This window comes from Danio rerio, chromosome 12, assembly GCF_052040795.2.
Source record: "Danio rerio strain M-AB ecotype USA chromosome 12, GRCz13ab, whole genome shotgun sequence".
Lineage (NCBI taxonomy): Eukaryota > Metazoa > Chordata > Actinopteri > Cypriniformes > Danionidae > Danio > Danio rerio.
In genome coordinates, this window is record NC_141032.1 from 41449115 (window position 1) to 41470372 (window position 21258).

The window sequence follows — 21258 nt, forward strand, 5'->3', positions numbered from 1 at the left end:
CTGCTTTTTATTCCTGTAAAAAAATAATGTTCACACAGAAAATAACTGTAAAATTGTGTGCTTTATATAGCAGACTTTCTTGCTAAATGATGAAATAACTATAAAATTCAAATACTAGATAGACACTGTATACGGTTTCTACGTGACTAGATTCTGTTCCTTCAAAATCACAAGGAAGTAAGAGCATTTAAAGTCAAGTAAACACACAGCATGCCATGCATTCAACTAAAGGAAAAACTGGTTTAAAGTTATTGTTGAGAATGGTTACCCGTAATGGCCCACCCACATTTATCAATAATACTCATTAAACGTTCAGTTTAGCTTCATTGTGCTCTGGTTGAACTGATGAAGAGAGAATAATTCTGATTTACTCTGCAGCAGCAACTCAGGTGAAGTTACTACTCGTTCATCTCATCTGACTATACTTTTTCTATAGAATGTTTTTATTCTGCATATTATTATAATTATTAATAGTAGTAGTATTAACACCTCAATTAGTATACCTATGAACATTTTAGTAAATGTATGCACTGTTTAGTTACAGTAGTTGCATTTTTATACAGAACTTAGCAGTTTGGGTAAATTTAAGAGGAAAAAAAGACTATTGGCAATTTAAATTATGATTTATATACATATATATGTGTGTGAGTGTGTGTGTGTGTATGTAAAAGCTTAAGTATAACTAATATAACGATAACTATAAAACTAATTTCACATTCTCAAATTCTTTTTCATTTTAACTTTGTGCAAGATATAAAACTTCTGTTTTTCTTTTGTGTCACATTTTGATGTCATGGAGGCTTTTAGAAAAAGCTGATTGTTTTTTTTTTTTTTTTGACAATTTAGTGGTTTTAGTGAAGTACTTTCACAAATATGTTTTTCTTTTCTTTTCTTTTCTTTTCTTTTCTTTTCTTTTCTTTTCTTTTCTTTTCTTTTCTGAAAAGTCTTTTATGTTCACCAAAGCTGTATTTATTTATAGAGCATATAGTACAGATAAAATACAGTTTTTCTCATCTGGTTTGGCTCATTTCTTGAAACAGGAATTACATTATCAACACTATAAAATTGCTTTGTAAAAACGGTCTTACAGTTTAGCACAACACTATAGCTCGCTTGCAAAGTCTCATATAAATATCCCAAAACTGTTCACTCGTGTGTCAAAACTAAATTTCCTTCTCATTTACAGTTTTTCCCCCTTGGTTTGACTCATTCTTGAAACAGAAATTACATTCTCAAAATTCTACGATCATTTGGCAAAACAGTGTTCCAGTTTAGCCAGCCTGATCTCACGAGAAAAGTATTTTACGTTTTGCCAGTTTAGTGGCTAATTCGTACAAATTCGTACGAGTTCAGTCATACGAAATGGTACGATTTTAAAAAAGAGGGGTGGCACCTAACCCCACCCCTAACCCCAACCGTCATTGGGAGATAAGCAAATCGTACTAAATTGTACGAAATAGATCGTAAGAATTCATACGACTTAGCCGCTAAATGAAAAAGTTACGAATTTCCGTGAGATTGTGTTGGTTTAGCAGAACACTATAGCTCACTTGCAAAAGCTCATACCTTTCCCAAAACAGTTCACTCATGTGTCAAAACTAAAATTCCTTCTCATTTACTCAGTCAGTGACCCCAAAATGCTTCGTCCTTTTAGCATTGTGTAAGCACCGCAAGTGGAAATGTTTTGTCATTATGGCAAAGGACCACTAAAATATCCCTCATGTCTAACTTACAGTCTTAGCCCAGTCCTTCACTGACAATGGTTACTGTACTGTTTTTGTATAGCTAACAGAATACAATTGTGTATAAAACTGAAAAAAGAAATGGGATTTTACGGTAAGAGTAGCCTCCAAGGTTTGACGTTACACACTGCACTTATACTGCCAAGAAAATGGAAACACCTTTTTATTCAAATGATCAACCCAACACAAAGTAACTTCCATATATCAGAGCAAAACGAATAAATAGCTGTAATAAGCTGTAATTAAATGTTCCAAGGTTTCACCTACTGTACGGTATTCATGGTATTATGCTCTTGACTGATTTTGACTGTTGAACAGACTATTGTGCATGTGATAACTTAAACATTGAAATGACACTGACGTATTTTGGAGAGAACAACCATTAGACTGAGAATTAACAATCAGTTTAGATCAACAAGATCTATTAACTTGGAAACTGTGCTAAATGTAGGCTATCTGTACTTAATCATTTGCAAATATGTACTTAGATATTTAATGAAATTAATGAGAAATTCAATTATACTGTGAACAATTGCCAAGTGGTTTGGAGGTTTGTCCATGTTGCTTTGAGAATGTACTTTCTGTTTCAAGAAATGAGCCAAACCAAAAGAGAAAAACTGTAAACAGTCAGTGCCACCAAAATCCTTTGTCCCTTTGGCATTGCGTAAGCACTTCAAGTCAAAATGTTTCATTGTTTTGTCACTATCGCAGAGGACCATGGAAATATACCTCATAACCTTCAGTCTTAGCCCAGTTTTTGGAAATGGTTACTCTACTTGTTTTTTTTTTTTTTTTTTTGTCTTTTGACAGAATGCAATTGTGTATAATACTAAATACAATTAATTTATAAGATTTAAAAAAAAAAAAAAAAGGATTTTAGTTTAAGAGTAGCCTTCAAAGTTTGACATCACACATTGCACTCATACTGCCAAGGAAATTGTAACCATTATCAATCACACACATAAAGTAATTCCCATACATCAGAATAAAACAAAATATACTGTAATATATTTCTCCTTTGTTAGTCAAGATCTAGTTTTACCTGACTGTCAGTTGCTGTAATAAACGCATCAAATGTTCCACCGATTCATGAATGGTATTCATGGTATTATGGTCTTGACTAATTTTGACAGTTGAAAAGACTATTGTACATGTGATGACTTGTACAATGAAATGACACTGACATATTTTGGAGAGAACAATCATTAAAACTGAGAATCAACAAATCAGTTTAGATCAACAAGATCTATTCACTTGGAAATTGTGCTAAATGGCGGCTACCTGTACTTAATCATTTGCAAAGATGTACTTAGAAATTTGCAATTTAATCAGATGAATGAGAAAATCAAGTCTGTTGTGAACAATTGCCAAGTGGTTTGGATGTTTGTTCATGTTGTTTTAAAATGTAATAAAAGTAATTCGTGTTTCAAGAAATGAGCCAAACCAATATAGAAAAACTGTAATACGATTTAACACTGAAACCTAGAATACTGCCTGTTAAAATCTTCTGCTATCACTGGAATACATTTTAAAATTAAAAATTTAAAAAACTGTTACCGTTACTTTACTTTTTCACAGGCTGTATTAATGCCAGTGAAAAGAGAGATACTTTTTAATACATTCTTAAAATCTTGACCTTTAATGCATTTGTCTATGTATTTTGTGTTCATTTCTACAGATCACTCTGACGTCTCCAGGAGCAGTCTGCCACAATGAGGTTTCCAATCTCATTGTGTGTGTCACTACTCCTGTTGGTTAATGGTAAGAGTTTCATGTCATTAAAAATAAAAGTATTTTATTTAGTAATAGTAATTTTGTCATCATTTTGCAAAATAAGTTTTAAATGTAAAGCGTTATTGACTGCACACCAATACAAGATCAGTCAGATGTAAAAGATATTGCGGCACCCAAAATATGTATCTGTACTAGAAAGATCTGTAGAAACCAGAATTATCCGGCATTTGTTTCCTTGAAGTGTGGTTTGAACTGATTAGATTGTATCTTTCAGTAATAAAATTACTTTCTTTTTCATCGCTTCTCTCAATATTGCATTTTTTTTTGTCTACATAATAAAAAAAATAACTTCTTTTTTGGGGTATTTTTTTGTCATGTTAATTATCATTTTCATAATGTTTATCATGTAAACCAACAATACACTTCATTCAAAGAGTCTGAAATAGATTAAGGTAGCTAAAAGTTCAATGGATTTTAGTTCCTATACATTCCATACACTGTAAAAAATCCCGGTTGCCTTACATTTGTAAGCTAAATAATTTTAATCTTATGTGTCCATTAAACTTATATTATGTTAAACTGACTCAAAACGGCTTTGTAAAATTAAGTTAGAACATGATTAACTTAGTTTAATAAGTTACAATAAATTAAAAACATATGCTGTTGTGACTAATTCTTCATATGTTTTACAGTATATGAATGAATCACTAGAACAAATGTTAAAATTAAAGTGTCAAACCAGCTGATAGCTCAGCAAGTGTCATTCCTCAGCAAGTGTCATGACAGAAGACTAAACTTACCATAGTTTAGCAAATACTGCTGTTGTAGTGTCACATAATGCTTTTAGGTGCAAATGTAATTGTTTGCACTTCAAATATGTGGTAATATATACATATGTGATTTTCTTAAAATTCCTTCACCCAAATTCCAGATTTTAAATAGTTATATGTCAGCTTGATGTATTCTATCAGTATTCTAAGTATTCTATCATCATCAATGGAACGATTATTTATTCAGCTTTGATGTATTAATCTCAATTTCACAAAACATTACACTAATCCTTTAAATTAATCTTAATATCTGAAGTCTGAACAACTACCTAAAACTCCAGTATGTCACCTAAAACCCTATTAAAATGCACTGACTCTACAACAGCAGTATTTGCACATGCAGTGAGAAATCATTAAAATGGACCCTTTTCACAAGACTTTTATGACTCGTTTAACGGTCATCATAATCTTAAATCCTTACAAGTTTTGAATATTTTGAGGATTAGTATTATATAATCTTTGCGTGAAATTACATAAAACAAATGACCCCTTTGCGAGATGTTTGTAATGCAGCGTCTATGGGGCTGACGGTAAATTTCACATTATTCATGGTGTTCAACCTCATTCTTCCGCCATTCATTCACATCTGCTGCTAACGTCAGAACAGCAGAAACCGTTGCTACTTCAGAAACGTCACTTCAAAACTAGTATTTGAATGATTCTTTTGCATAATGTCTAAAGTGATGACAAAACAGCTGATTTTGCTCACATTTTAAGATATATAGACATCAGTCTACAGAGATTTCCCAGTTTTTCTCTGTTGCAATCGGGAGATCACAATAATTAACCCAGAAAAAACCAAAGCAGCGCAAACACGACCATATTACTAAGGTATAAATACAGCACTACAACATAAAAAAGAGAGATCGACTTAGAATGTTACTTTCTTGTTCTGTAATCATTTGTTCAGCTGTAGTTTATTATGCGGTCTCTGTTGCCATCTTGTGATGGAACGTCAACCGTCTTTGCTCTGCTAAATATGACAGACTGATGGCCGCTGATGTGCTGACTCTCCGAAATTATAAATATTTAAAATAGGCACTATCCTTATAAGTAAACTGCATAGTTTCAATCTAAACAACTACATTCTCACCTTAAAAATCCTCAAAAGTACATTATGTCATCTAACAGCTTCAATATTTGTATTTATATAGAGTTTATTGATCTGCTGAGTAATACAAAAGGGTGAAAAGGCGCTACAAATTGCTATGAATATTGAACTGCTATCATATATATATATACATATATATATATATATATATATATATATATATATATATATATATATATATATATATATATATATATATATATATATATATTTAAGGGCTGTCAAAATTAGTGCGGTAACGTACGTGCTTAATTTTAAATATTTAACGCGAAAACGAGTTGCAGTTTTTTAAAATTTATTTTCTGTTGTGGCCGACGTGTGTTCAGTGGTGGTGCATGCATAGAGGGGACCTAGGCGGCCGCCTTGAGCAGCAGAATAGTGAGCAAACCGGTCACTTTATTTTTCACTTTCGAGTTGAGGGCGGCATAATTGCCGTTTGCCTAGAGCGCCAGTTCAGCTTGCTCCGGCCCTGCATGTGTTTAACGTGCAAAGAAATTTGGATAAGACCAAGGACGCGCTTTTAGAAAGAAAGTTTCAGTATGAAACAATTAATGTAGCATTACCAGGTTTTTCTGCGATTCCTCCAGAAGCAATTTCAGGTGTTTAATTTTTAATCTTTAGACTTTAACTGCAGTTTAGCAGTTCACTTTCATTCAGCATATTTTCATTCAGGATGTTTTAAAGGAATTTGATACCGCATGGCGAACAGAAAGAAAAACCTCTGCATTTCGGGACTCGCGTGATCCTTTAGGGTAATCAAAAATCACTGTTTACATGGTAGACTCTTAATAAGTATTATCTTAATCAAAAAAGCGGAGTATTGGTGTCCATGTAAATGTACTGTAGTGAAAGTGGCAGATGAAGTCTCAACCTGTCAAAGGCAGCCCATTTCTCTGCCTTTATGCTACTTCCATAAGCCCTCACACTTCATAAGTTTGACATTGCTGTGTCAGAATCCTTGCTTGTAAAAGACAGCCATACTTTAGAACGCTTAGTTTAAGCAAATTTGATGAACGCGATCATAAGTGTTGATGAATCTGAAGAGATCCCTCCCACGCCCACTGGGTCCACTGTACTACGCACATTGTCTCTCTGTGTGTGTGTGTGTGTGTGTGTGTGTGTGTAGTCCGCTCAGAATCCAACATGGAAATCATTTTTGTTTGTTATTGGCTTTGATTGTTTTGAAATTCAAATGGCACTTACATGCCTGTGTTTTTATTTCTGTAATAAATACGGCGTTTCATGATTATTCATGATTAATTAAAAAAAAAAGTGTGATTAATAATATTTTTTTTTTGCTGTTATTTTAAATGAGACACCTGTTGCTTTTTCACCAACAATCCTTTCCTTTTTATAAAAGATGCTTTAAGCAATGTCACCACTGATCCTTGCTACAACTATGAATCTCTGGATCGTCCCTGGAGAGCCACAGATCAATATGGCTTGTACATTTGCGATGACTCTTTCTCCTGGAATGGCTGGTACAGACTTTTCTACAATGGATTGGACATCCGGATGCCAGAGAGCTGCGTTAGTGGAGGCACCTGTAACACAGACATCAGCCTGTGGCTCAATGGTTCTCACCCTCGGGTACAGGACGGTGTGGTAACCATACATATCTGTGGGTCCAATTTTTTGAGCGGCTGCTGTGTTGACAGATTCACTCCCATCAAAGTCAAAGCTTGCCCAGGCAATTACTATGTCTATGAACTTCTGAAGCCACAATATGGGTGTTCAGCGTACTGCACAGGTACTGTGTTTTTCTCAATTTTTAGAAGTTGTGCATATTTTCTGAAGTTTAGTTTTCATTAATGTCTTTTCTCCCTTTTTATAGACATCAACACACTTCCACAGACAACTCCCAGTCCAGCTGTTAATACAACTCCAAGACCAGCTAATAATATATCAATGTGTAGGTTGCTAAATATTACTAAATATGTATCACACTCACAGAAATATGTGGCATGGTTAATAGTGCTCAATTATATCTTGTTACAAAACTCTAAATTTGAAAAATTTGCAGTGTAAGTTTATTGATGAAAACTTTTTTTTTTTTTTTAGCTCTTTTACAATTAAATATAAGGAAATGACTGTAAAATATAATGACAGACATTCAAAGCTTCATTACAAAGTTGATAGTTTGTTTATTTTAAAATATTTCTCAATTTATTTTTGACAGACAAGTTTAACATAATTTTAAACATAAAAGTGTTAGTAGCAAAGTAACTTCTTTATTACAGTAAGTAATTTATACTAACTAATTTATTTTGTCTTTGCCATAATGATAAAATATTTTTTTTACTTGTTATCTTGCAAGATACTAGTATTCAGTTTAAAGTGCATTTTACAGACTTAAATATGTTAATTAGTCAAGTCTTTGGACCTTTGTGGTTTGTTCTGTATAGTCAGTCCAAAATAATAATAATAATAATAAATAAGGAGCTAATAATATTGACCCTAAAATACAGTTGAAGTCAGAATTAATAGCCCCCCTGTTTACCCCCCCCCAAAAAAAAAAAAAAAAAATAAAATAAAATAAAATAAAAATTCTGTTTAATGGAGAGAAGATGTTTTCAACACATTTATAAACACAATAGTTTAAGTAACTCATTTCTAATGACTGATTTATTTTATCTTTGTCATAGTAAATAATATTTTACCAGATATTTTTCAAGACACTTCTATACAGCTTAAAGTGACATTTAAAGGCTTAACTAGGTTAATTAGATTAACTAGGCGGGTTAGGGTAATTAGGCAAGTTATTGTATAATGATCATTTGTTCTGTAGACTATCAAAAATATATAGCTTAAAGGGCCTAATAATTTTGACCTTAAAATGGTTCATAAAAAATTCTAAACTGCTCTTATTCTAGCCGAAATAAAACAAATAGGACTTTCTCCAGAAGGAAAAAAATATTATCAGACATAATGTGAAAATTTCCATGCTCTGTTAAACATCATTTGGGAAATATTTTAAAAAGAAACAAACTTTCAAAGGGGGGCTAATAATTCTGACTTCAACTGTAGTTTTAAAAACTTCTTTTGTTTCAGTCAAATTAAAACAAATAAGACTTTCTCAAGAAGATATATTATAGGAAAAATCGTGAAAGTGCCCTTGCTTTTTAAAGCATCAATTAGGAAATATTTATTTTAAAAAGACAAAAGATTTCAAAGATGGGCTAATAAATTAGATTTTACTGTATCTGGAATAACAGTTTATAAAAGCAACAAGCAGCTATATTTGCTAAAGCTCAATAGAAGTTTTGTAAATATGACCTGACATACCATTCTGAGCATTTTAGTTGCCTGTCCTGATTGTTACATTGTAGTTTTTCAAATGTTAAACAGATAACCAAACAGTTAGCTTCCATTGTATGGGCAAACACATTAAATCACATATTACCTGTCTGTAAGTGTGTAGTGTAGATGTTTGTTATTGTGAAAAAATGTGCTAAATTCTAAAGTTCAAAGTTTGTCAAATAATCTTATTGCCTCCTAAAAGAACAAATCAATCCTGAACCAAAGTGAGTCGTTATTGCATTCTCACTTACACAACAGATCTGTGTAGAATTACAATACATTTACAAAATCTCTTAGCCTGCCTTTTCCAGCTCACGCCACTCTTTGACCCACTCTCAGACACTTAGTTTGGACTCTAACCACACAACTTGTCTGCTTTAGCATCTTTGAACTTCCCCAGATTCAACATAGTAGCCTAAGTGAAATGTTCAGTTATGTTTTTAGTATTTATTTTCTGTCAGAATAAACCATACAAGTTAGTTTACACTAACACCAAAGAGTTTTAAAAAGTAACTTTTTTTTTATCTCCTCAGCTGACGTAACGGGTCATGATCCATGCCACAGCTACAACGTTCTTGACAATTACTGGAGAAGCACGCTCAATTACTTGCCTTTGTATGGATCTATCTCTGGATATGATGACACTCGTGTTGCATGGCAGGGCTGGTATCGACTCTTCATTAATGGATCGAGCGCTCAGATGCCTGAGTGGTGTTTCAGCTCAATGTCATGTGGAGGTTTTACTTCTCTGTGGCTTGGTGGTTCACATCCACATCTAGAAGATGGAGTTGTTACTCGTGATGTCTACGGCTCTGTTAACGAACAGTGCAGTTCCTATCAATCCGACCCAATCCAAGTCAAAGCTTGTCCTGGAAATTACTATGTCTACAAGCTAATAAAACCAAAGCTATCGATCCCAGTGCCTACATACTGTGCAGGTAACAGAGACATATATTGTAGTGTCACTAGGGCTGCAACAGTTATTTTGATAATCGATTAATCGGTCGAGTTTTTTTTTTTTCTTTTTTATCAATTGATAAATCAGATTTTAAAAAATAGAAGAAAAGCATAAATTTTTATTCAAAAAAGCTCATCCCTGAGCTGTTATAATAATAAAGATAATAATAATAAAATAAAAAAAATAATAAAATAAAAAAAACTAAATAGTTCTGCCCTGTTTTCAATCCAAATATCTAAATATTTTTAAGTCAAGATACATACTAGACACATGGAATAGCATAAGAAATTATGTCTTGTTTTTTTTTTTTTTTTTTTTCAGAAAACATCTCAAAATGAAGTGATTGTTTGCTTAAAACAAGTATTTGTGTATTAAGAAAATAAAATAATCTTAATGAGATATAATCTCAAACAGAAGTTTCAAACAGTTCACATAAATGTGTAAGTGATCGTGATCTATAACACGAGATGGTCGCTGCCATGTCTACTTATGGCCGCACATTTGCCTCATTCATAAAAAGCAGAACACGTAGGATTCAGCCCATGAATTCACCAGTTACTCCCCAAATACATGCAAGTAAGTGGCTGGTGAACTTAGAGAAGAACAGATTCAACTCTATAGTTACTTTCAATATATGTATCTGATATGAATAAAACACATCGGCAAATTACATTTGAATGGATTGTTAGACTTTCTTGTGATTTTTACAAACTCTACCCTGCTGAAAAATCCAGCCTAAACCAGCCTAGGCTGGTTGGCTGGTTTTAGCTGGTTGACCAGCCTGGTTTTAGAGGGGTTTTGGCCACTTCCAGGCTGGTTTCCAGCCATTTCCAGCCTGGTCTTAACTGGTCAGGCTGGGAGATGACCAGCTAAAACCAGCTTGACCAGCCTAGCCAAGCTGGGAGTCCAGCCAAAACCAGCTATATCCAGCTTTAACCAGGCCGGTCAAGCTGGTTTTAGCTGGATTTGGCTGGTCATTTTCCAGCCTGACCAGCTAAGACCAGGCTGGAAATGGCTGGAAACCAGCCTGGAAATGGCCAAAACCCCTCTAAAACCAGGCTGGTCAACCAGCTAAAACCAGCCAACCAGCCTAGGCTGGTTTAAGCTGGATTTTTCAGCAGGGTAGATTTATTTTTCTACTAGTATGCGTTTACATGTCTAAAACATAAATTAAGCATTAGACGGTTATAACGCTGCATAATTGTGATAATATGACACGTCTTTCTCAGCGGGGTTAAGTTGGTTTTGTTTAAAAAAAAGAAAAAAAAGGCACTTTTCCAACGGTCCCTTACTGAGAGCTCAGCGCAAGCTCGCTGACTCATTAGCGCCATACATCGACCCAAAGCTCGGTTTGATTTTCTCAGTTGCCGCTCTTAAGGTAAATGAGCTAACACTTACTTGTCATGCTTGTCAAGCTGCATAATGAGTAAAACATCAGCACCAGGGACTTTACAGTCCTCACTTCAAAACGGAACAGAAGTAGGATTCTGTAGTGTTTTACCCAGCTGTTGAACTCCCTTCCTGCTCATCCCTGTCTATGAGGCGGCGAACTCTGTATCAGTGCGTGAAAGAGACCGTGTTCACTATGCTCCGCGCTGAACTGAAGTGTTTTTTAATAATCAAACGTCACCGTCTTGCGCGGCACAACTAATCGATTATGAAATTTGTGGCCAACGCTTTTAGTAGTCGATTTTTATTGATTTAATCCATTAGTTGTTGCAGCCCTTAGTGTCACCATATCATAACAGCACACAAAAGTTGACTAAAATTAAAACTGTAAGGCAACTTGCTGCACAGCTTTTTTTTTTTTTGTTAACTCCACAATACAAATAATACACTCTCTATATTTTCACTATAGTTCCATTCAGCCCTCCAAATACTGATCCCTGCCACTACTACACCAGTCTGGATGACCCTCAGAGAGCCACTGATCATTTTTACAGTAGTAATCTGTGTGACTATAATGTTGAGTGGAATGGCTGGTACAGGCTCTTCTACAATGGTCAGAGTGTCCAGATGCCAGATTCATGTGTTGAAATTGGTATGTGTGGCTCTCCTCACCCACTTTCGCTTGATGGCTCCCACCCAAGTCTAGAAGATGGAGTGGTCACCCGACAAGTCTGCAGTCCCACCTGGAATGACTGCTGTGGTTACAGATCTCATCCCATACAAGTCAAAGCCTGTTCAGGAAATTATTATGTGTATCAGTTTGTCAAGCCACAACAGTGTTCATCTTATTGTGCAGGTAAACACATGTGTTCTTCATATAGGGGTTGATTTGGGACTTTATTTAACAGTTTTTGTTGTGATTAAAATGACAGGTTGTAATCTAAACTTTTTTTTCCTTTAGATGTCGGAAGTATAAATTTCCCAACTACAATGCCATCTACAACAGAGCTGGCAATAATACCAGTAGAATCCACTACTGATTCCTATCAGGGTATAGTATTGTACTTTTTAAAACATAACTATTTGATGTTTCTACTACATTACACTTAAGTTGTTGTATTATTATTCATCATCATTATCACCACCACCACAATAGGTTTTATTTTTAAAGCTGAGTGTGTGGTGTAGGGGACCGTGGGGCACAAAGTAACGCAGGGTTAAATGTAACACAGAGTTTTAAGTTATTTTCCCAGGATTAACCATGGCATGCTTCCATGGTTTTCACCACAATGTCAGCAGACGTCTTCCTGCCAATTATTCAAAAAGTTTGGTGAAATTTGGATGAGAAACACAGGAGAAGCCATTTTTGCAGCATAAAATTATTTTTTATTATAGTTACTATTTTTTTTTATTTTAAAAAGTCTAGACTAAAAGATTAAACCATTTTGAAATATGTAAAAAACACAGTGACTGCTAGCCAGTTTTGAGGAAAACATGACACAGCGGGGTTAGTTGTAGCAGGGAGTTACAATTAAGCCACACACTGTTGGACACCAACTAAACTAACAAACAAAACAAAAAAAAAAAAAAAAAAAAAAAAAAAAAAAAAATATATATATATATATATATATATATATATATATATATATATATATATATATATATATATATATATATATATATATATATATATATATATAATTTTGAGTCTAATGTTGAGACCTTTTAAAATAAAAATGTTTTTAAAAATAAAAAATATTGCTAATAATGTAAATAAATGCGTTGTATAATGGATAAATGGCTAACAATGCAAATAGATTCAAATGTGTTTATCCAATAAACACATACATAAATAAATACACTGTGTTATGTAACAATAAAAAAGAAATGAGACAATTACTGAGGAAATATAGCTACTATTTAAAGTAAACTGAATTTAAATTAATTGTGGTAAATCTGCCTTTATAAGTGTTACAACCAGCCCCCTGTAACCTATGTCACAACTTGCCCAGCAGGTGAGGTAAATCGTAATTTATACTCCTGGCACTTTTGGCAATACTGCACAGAAACCATAACACATTAATAATACAACCAGTGCTCATTTGCAGAGAGTCTTGTTTGTTATTGGTAAAAATAAATATATGGTTTGTCTAACCCTATTACTTTGTTCCTTATTTAACCAAGACATAAAAGTGTTACCTTGTGCCCTGCTCTCCCCAGTTTACTTTTTTTTCTCATAGACTGCATTCACTTGTCGTTTTAACATAATGCAATACAGCATTTGCTATAGCTACTTTTGCTATAAGTCATTAGCAGTGTTAGATATTGGCTAGCTTTAACTATTCATATTGTTATCATAGCCTTTATGTTTTTAATATGCTCAATTTAATTTGTATACAATACACAGTTGTATTTATTTGGTAACTTTATGTGCTTGAGGTCTCATTTATAGGTTGGAGGTAAAACAGTCTTCAACTTTTATGTGGTCGACATTCTAAGCTGGCCGTTTGGATTAATTATTACCTCGGTTAATAACATTTTTTACATGTAACTAATAAATTAAGATATAAGATATGTTTTGAACTAATGTTACTCCTCGTCAAAACGCTGACTTATTTACGAACTTAGCCTATAGATGAATAGCCTATTATTTTGGACTTGTTCTTCTGTGTTGACTAGTACTACGGGCCAGACAGTGGCGCAGTAGGTAGTGCTGTCGCCTCACAGCAAGAAAGTCGCTGGTTTGAACCTCGGGTCAGTTGGTGTTTCTGTGTGGAGTCTTCATGTTCTCCCTGCCTTCGCATGGGTTTCCTCCGGGTGTTTCCCCCAAAGACATGCGGTACAGATGAATTGGGTAGGCTAAATTGTCCGTAGTGTGTGTAAATGTGTGTGTGGATGTTTCCCAGAGATGGGTTGCGGCTGGAAGGGCATCCGCTGCGTAAAAACTTGCTGGATAAGTTGGTGGTTCATTCCGCTGTGGTGACCCCGGATTAATAAAGGGACTAAGCCGACAAGAAAATGAATGAATGAATGACTAGTTCTAGACCGTGGTTAAAACTAGCGATTAGCAAAAACCCCCAGAACTTTAAACCTTTCACTTATTTTAATAGCAGGTTCTAACATGTTTATTTTTTACTTATGCCTATTTCATTTTGAAATCCCTGGTTGTTAGGTCGCGTTTTTGTTTTACTCATATTAAAAGCCTCTACACTTATTCTGAGGTGGTGCATAACTAGACAGTGTTGCCAGTTCTGAGAATTTAATACATGGCAGTGGACAAAAATATCTCATTTTGTGCATTCGCAGCACTCCAGTTTGACCCGTGCAATAGCTACACCGTGTTGGATGAACCTTGGAGAGCCACAGACAATCGATTCACCTTTGATCTACGGTGTGACACATACATCAGCTGGAACGGCTGGTATCGTCTCTTCATCCATGGCCAAAGCGTTCACATGCCCGACACGTGTGTTGATCGGCTGAGCTGTGGCACTCATGCCCCTCTGTGGCTAAATGGTCCACACCCACAAATTGAGGATGGAGTGGTGACTCGAGCTGTCTGTGGTCACTGGTGGGGCGACTGCTGCGCTTTCCAGTCTAATTCCATTAGAGTGAAAGCTTGCCCAGGAAATTACTACGTCTATGAATTTGTCAGCCCTGGTTTCTGCTATGGGACCTACTGTGCAGGTATGTGTTTGCATTTGACAGACAGGTTTGCACAATGATATGAGATTTGCTAGAAAATCTATCTGCTTTTTGCATATTAATTTCATTATATATGTGTGTGCATTTATTCATGTATTTATTTTACAGATGTCAGGAATACTAGTATCAGTGTTTCAACTCCGATTCCACAGACTGCCTTAGCTGGTAAGTTAGAATGTTGTGCTCTCTGCTGACTGTAAGTGTGTGTGTGTGTGTGTGTGTGTGCATGTATGTATGTATATATATATATATATGTATGTATGTATGTATATATATATATATATATATATATATATATATATATATATATATATATATATATATATATATATATACAATATTCTATATCATTACATAATTATATTATATTTCAGTACATAGTGTCTGTGCATTTATATATTTTTATGTACATTTTTTAAACACCAGCTTTCCAGATTGACCCCTGCTACAACTACACAGCCCTGGATGATCCATGGAGGGCAATAGAAAATCAAAATTCAATCAATTGTGATGCTAGTTCGACTTGGGTTGGCTGGTATCGTCTCTTCCTCAATGGTCAAAATGCTCAGATGCCAGAGACTTGTGTTGATCAATTTAGATGTGGCACCGTTGCTCCACTGTGGCTAAATGGTCAACATCCAAAAGTTGAAGATGGAGTGGTCACCCGAGATGTCTGTGGCCACTGGAGCGGTGACTGCTGCAATTTTATATTTGATCCCATGAAAGTGAAAGCCTGCCCTGGCAATTATTATGTGTATGAGTTCAAAAACCCAGTGTTCTGCTCTACGGCATACTGTGCAGGTAAATATGTTTACATTTATTCATGTATGTAGAAGTGTCTTTTTGATTTATTTTACAAAAAATAAGTATTAATCTAATATTCACCAAAAACTTTTCAGAACTCAGCAATGGTACCAACAATATAACTGTCACACCACCGACCATAACAACTGGTAATGTAATGTTCTGTTCTCCTTTGACACAATTTTTTTTAAATTGATTGGTTGATTTTTTTAATCATTATTATTATTTTATAAGGTTAAAGTTTTTTTTTTTTTTTAGGTTTCTTAAAGTATTTGAATACAGTTCAAAACCTAAAAGTAGTGTATCCAGAATTGTTTACAGGCTTGCATTTCTGTTGTTCTCTATGTGGTGCCATCTGACCTATATTGGTTATGAATTATTATTATATATAGTTTTTATTTTAAATTAAGCTGTTTTTCATCTGCATTTCTGCACATTTTTCATCATGCAGTGGTGTAAACCAGTTGTAAAGTATTCTTAAAACACATGTAAATAATTCATAATAAGGACTTAATGACTGGGTTTTGAATTGTCCACTATATTATGCATGGTTTGTCAATTTTAATTGTTCAATGTCCATTATTTATTGCATTATGGCAGATAACATATGTCATATGTAAAGGCTAACATTTCTTACCTCTGTCACTAATTTCATCTTTTATCTCCTAGATGTCAGAACTCCCGTCTCTGAACCGTGCACTCAGTACAGTATTCTTGATGATGGCTGGAGAGGTTTAGAAGTACTCGGCTACAACTCCCCATACAATGTCCACGATGACACTCTTGTTGAATGGAGCGGCTGGTATCGGCTGTATTTGAATGGCACAAGTGCTCAGCTCTCTGAGTGGTGTGTGAGCTACTCTGGATGTGGTGGTGAAACTGGACTGTATCTCAATGCCTCTCATCCCAAACTTGAGGATGGAGTGGTGACCCGTGATGTGTTAGGAATGTCATCAGGGTGGTATTTCAGCCAATGTGGCAACTATAGATCCAACTCCATCCAAGTCAAAGCCTGCCCAGGAGATTATTACGTCTATGAACTCATCAAACCAAGCACATTTATGCCTAAGCCTACATACTGTACAGGTGCTTGTGTATTTTGTGTATATAACCTGGTTGTTTTCAGTATAAGATTAATATTTTGGTATAATATAGCTAAAACTGCATTTCAATTAATGATATATAGTAAAGAATCAGACTTTTTTTAAAATCATTGTTTTAACCGGTTAAACAACAAACCACAAGCCACAAAACCCTATACACTTTTGACAACATTCTAACAGTAATTTCATTAACTTCCGTTTTTCTTCTTAACAGTTGCTTTCAACAACACCAGTAATGATCCTTGTTACGACTATGAATCTCTGGATCGTCCCTGGAGAGCCACAAATGAAAGTGGATTTTACATCTGTGACGGCTCTTTCACTTGGAACGGCTGGTACCGACTTTTCTATGATGGAATGAACATCCGAATGCCAGAGAGCTGTGTTAGTGGAGGAGGCTGTAACACACAAAACGGTCTGACACTCAACGGTCCTCACCCTCAGATAGAGGATGGAGTGGTGATCAGGGAGGTCTGTGGAAGCACATGGTATGGCTGCTGTGCTTTCAGATCAACACCTATCAGGGTCAAAGCTTGCCCAGGCGATTACTATGTGTATGAATTGACTGATCCATCGTTCTCATGTTCAGGATATTGTATAGGTGATACATGTTAATTAATTTTTTAAAAACCAGTTCTTACACACAAATGGTCCATGCAGTAATGTGTTACACTTTCCTATTTTCAGATGTCAGCACAATATCTCAGCTTCCCACTACAAGTCCAGCTGCCGTCACTGGATCCAGCATTACCTTGAGTATGTTTCTATTGTAAAAAAAAAAGTACATATCTTTAGCTGTCACTTAAAAGAGCCATCAAACATAATTATTCCAAGGTTCCCATGTCTCATGGAATATTAAGGGTCAGGAAAGTCAAGGAATTATTTTGTATTTATTTATTTGTTGTCTAAAAGGTGATTTATACTTCTGCGTCAAGCCCATGCTCCAGTGCAGCCTGCGCGCAGTCGCATAGCCCTCGCTGTGGCCGACGCTGACGCACACCTTAATTATCTACAATTAACGACACTTAATTACACAATTAATCACAAGCTCTGTGATTGGTCAGCTTGGTAGTGGTGACAAGTGTGGGCAGTGCTAAGAGCAGTGAGCTAGATAGAGAGTGTGTTTACAAGTGTCTATCGCGTGAAGTGTTTACCTTTTGATTAAAATTGTTGCACGTCCACCAGTTCCCACCTCTGAATAAGCAAGTTTTAGCTACTTGTAGAAACTCGACACGGAGGAACATAACCTACTGCCAGCTAGTGTTTCGGAAGAGTTATTGCAGAGCAACACAAACAGCTCTTAGAAGTATAAATGCTTGGCTATGTGCAAGGCAGGCCCAGTGGGCCATGATGAACACTCGAGGCAGAAGCTGAAAAAAATTGCTTAAATCAGCCTAGGCTGGTTAGCTGATCGACCAGGCTGGTTTAGAGGGGTTTTGTACATTCCAGGCCACTGGGTAGTAATTGATTTATCAAACAGCATTGTTCAACCAAAGACTATAGAATACACAAGATGTATCACTCAAATAGTTTTGAATGGGGAAAAGTGTAAAAGTAGATATGATGAATGAAGCCCCGCCTACTAGTACAGGAGCCAATCAGCAATTGATATAGACTGAAGTTTTTGCGTGGGAGGGGCTCAGACCAGACGTGAGTTTCTGCTGATTTTCTGTTTACAATATGAAACTGATGTTTTTGTTTACTTTTATTGTTGATTCCTAACATGAAATTTAACCATAATCTTGGCGAGCAATTTTGGAGAATTTGATGTTTCCCCATTCAAACAGAATGCCTGACCATACTTACAGAGAGGTGTTTCAAAGATGACCGCCGATTCAATTCAATTCAGCTTTATTTGTATAGCGCTTTTACAATGTAGATTGTGTCAAAGCAGCTTCACATAAATGGTCATAGTAACTGGAACAGTGTGGTTCAGTAACTGGAACAGTGTGGTTCAGGTTTTAGTGTTTAAGTTCAGTTCAGTTCAGTTTAGCTCAGTTCAGTGTGATTTAATCATTACTGAGAGTTCAAACACCAAAGAGCAAATTCATCGATGCGTAGCTCTACCAGTCCTGAACCATGCGAGGCAGTGGCGACAGCGGAGAGGGAAAAAAAACTTCACCTGATGGGAGTGAAAAAAAAAAACCTTGAGAGAACCAGACTCAGTTGGGCACGACCATTTTAATTTCTCCGCTGGCCAAAAGTCTTGTGCAGAACTTCATTTTTTATTTAGTCCAAGAATTACTTAAAATGTTGTGTGGTTAACTGATGTGTGGAATGAAGTGGCACTGTGTATTTTTTATGTTTATTTTTTCTTCCTCTCTTTTCACCATCTACAATCAATGCAGATTATGACCCGTGCTATAACTACAACAGTCTTGACAATTACTGGAGAAGCGTATACAATAACTGGTTGGCGGATGGACATGGATACGATGACTCTCGTGTTCACTGGGATGGCTGGTATCGACTTTTTATCAATGGGTCAAGTGCTGAGATTCCCGAGTGGTGTTTCAGTTATATGTCATGCGGAGGTTACGTTTCACTTTGGCTTGGTGACCCTCATCCACAGCTTGAAGATGGAGTTGTAACTCGAAAGGTTTACGGCTCTGTTAATAACCAGTGCAACAACTACAGATCAGACCCAATCCAAGTCAAAGCGTGTTCTGGAAATTACTACGTCTATAAACTTATTAGGCCAAAGCCATCAATTCCAGCTCCTGTATATTGTGCAGGTACATTCTCCTTCATGCTTTATATAATGTACATCTACTGTCATAACTTTTAACAAATTAATTTATAGACTTTTTAATTCTAAATGTTGTCATTAATTATTGTAAATATATTGAATGCAATATAACATGGCCAGCATTAGTTAATACACCTCCTTTGAAAATTATTATTTTTAATCCATTTATGAGTGAAATCAGATCATATACAGTATATATTCTTGGCAGTTTCAGTTATGTTTAAACCTTTATTTATTTATTTATTTTTAAATATATCTGTTCATTACACTTTTGATTTGTTGACTCCTAACATGTTCATTGGGGTATGCCCATTTTTTGCTCAGTGATCTGCAGTCTTTTTTCAGCCTTCAGTAATAATCAAATAAATGTAATGAAAATCAAATAAAATTGATTTGCACCAATATGTTTTTTCATAATATCTCGTTAAATATTAATTTAAATGTGAGATATGTTACTTATGTACTCATTTATGCTGGGCACTAACACATATATTCTTTATATTTTTACTTTAGATTCACTTAACACCCCAAATACTGACCCCTGCTACGACTATACTGGTCTGGATGAGCCTTGGAGAGCCAGCAACAATTCTTACTTCGGCAGCGTGTGTGATTATAATGTTGTCTGGAATGGCTGGTACAGGCTCTTCTACAATGGTCAGAGTGTCCAGATGCAAGATTCATGTGTTAGCAATGGCATGTGTGGCAGTTATCAGCCACTTTGGCTCAACGGCTCCCACCCAAGTCTGGAAGATGGAGTGGTCACCCGACAAGTCTGCAGTCCCACATGGAATGACTGCTGTGGTTACACATCTCATCCCATACAAGTCAAAGCCTGTCCTGGAAACTATTTTGTGTATAAGTTTGCCAGGCCAACATTCTGTTCATCTTATTGTATAGGTAGGTGATTTCCTTTTGTTTACTGCATGTTTTTTTTAGGTTGATTTTAAAATTGATTGACATTAACTAAAATGTATCATTCTTAAAGTATTTATTTTTCCTTGTGTTGTAGATGTTACCAGACACAACAACATATTAGCATCTACAACAGCAGTGACAACTACAACTCCAGAATCCACCACTCTACCCTCTACAACCTCAGGTAATATTAATTTATTTCTAAAAAAATGCCTCATGGGAATAATCTGAAAAGCATACATTTGCTCTTAGGTTAAAAGATCAGTAGGAAACTACACTATTTTTAAATGTGTTGTGTAAGTAGATTTAAAGATCTCCATTTTAAAAATGACTTTGTAGGGTCAAGATTAAGATTAACATGTCAATTCTGATTCAAAATAATTATTCTATTCTTATTTTTCATTTTACTTTTCCACAACAGAGGCTGATGCTTTTGACCCCTGCTATAACTACACTGTGCTGGATGATTATTGGAGATCAGTTAACAATACGCAGTCCTCCACTATACGGTGTGACATGTATGCCAACTGGAACGGCTGGTATCGCCTCTACATTAGTGGCCAGAGCGCTCAGATGCCAGACACATGTGTTAATGAGTTGAGGTGTAGTACTCATGCCCCTCTGTGGCTAAATGGAGAACATCCGCGAGTCGAGGATGGAGTGGTAACGCGAAGTATCTGTGGTCACTGGAACAACGACTGCTGCTTTTTTCATTCCAATTCTATTCAAGTGAAAGCCTGCCCTGGAAGTTACTACGTCTATGAGTTTGTTTCACCAAGCTTTTGCCATGGGACCTACTGTGCAGGTAAAGAATATTTCTGTAGCATTTGCCCTTAAATATTGAATTTTGTTTTGTCAGTTAGCTTTCATGCATTACGCCACAAACGTTTATGCAAATACTTAACCAATGGGCTG

At 35.5% G+C, this 21258-nt stretch overlaps 1 protein-coding gene across 2 annotated transcripts in view; it reads left to right on the top strand.

Annotated features, from left to right (window-relative positions):
* The first annotated feature begins 321 nt into the window (after positions 1–321).
* The window catches only part of si:ch211-39f2.3, a 47118-nt gene continuing 26181 nt past the window's right edge, over positions 322–21258 (top strand). For both annotated transcript variants that reach the window (XM_087276848.1, XM_087276849.1), the window contains exons 1-18: positions 322–389; positions 3421–3503; positions 6778–7167; positions 7252–7329; positions 9251–9655; positions 11534–11920; positions 12026–12115; positions 14371–14751; positions 14878–14934; positions 15196–15570; positions 15669–15722; positions 16243–16659; positions 16891–17277; positions 17364–17432; positions 19025–19411; positions 19939–20325; positions 20438–20527; positions 20765–21148. In XM_087276848.1, coding sequence (XP_087132974.1) covers positions 3455–3503; positions 6778–7167; positions 7252–7329; positions 9251–9655; positions 11534–11920; positions 12026–12115; positions 14371–14751; positions 14878–14934; positions 15196–15570; positions 15669–15722; positions 16243–16659; positions 16891–17277; positions 17364–17432; positions 19025–19411; positions 19939–20325; positions 20438–20527; positions 20765–21148 — 4387 coding nt within the window. In that variant the 5' untranslated portion in view covers positions 322–389; positions 3421–3454. The remainder of the gene's footprint in view (positions 390–3420; positions 3504–6777; positions 7168–7251; positions 7330–9250; positions 9656–11533; positions 11921–12025; positions 12116–14370; positions 14752–14877; positions 14935–15195; positions 15571–15668; positions 15723–16242; positions 16660–16890; positions 17278–17363; positions 17433–19024; positions 19412–19938; positions 20326–20437; positions 20528–20764; positions 21149–21258) is intronic.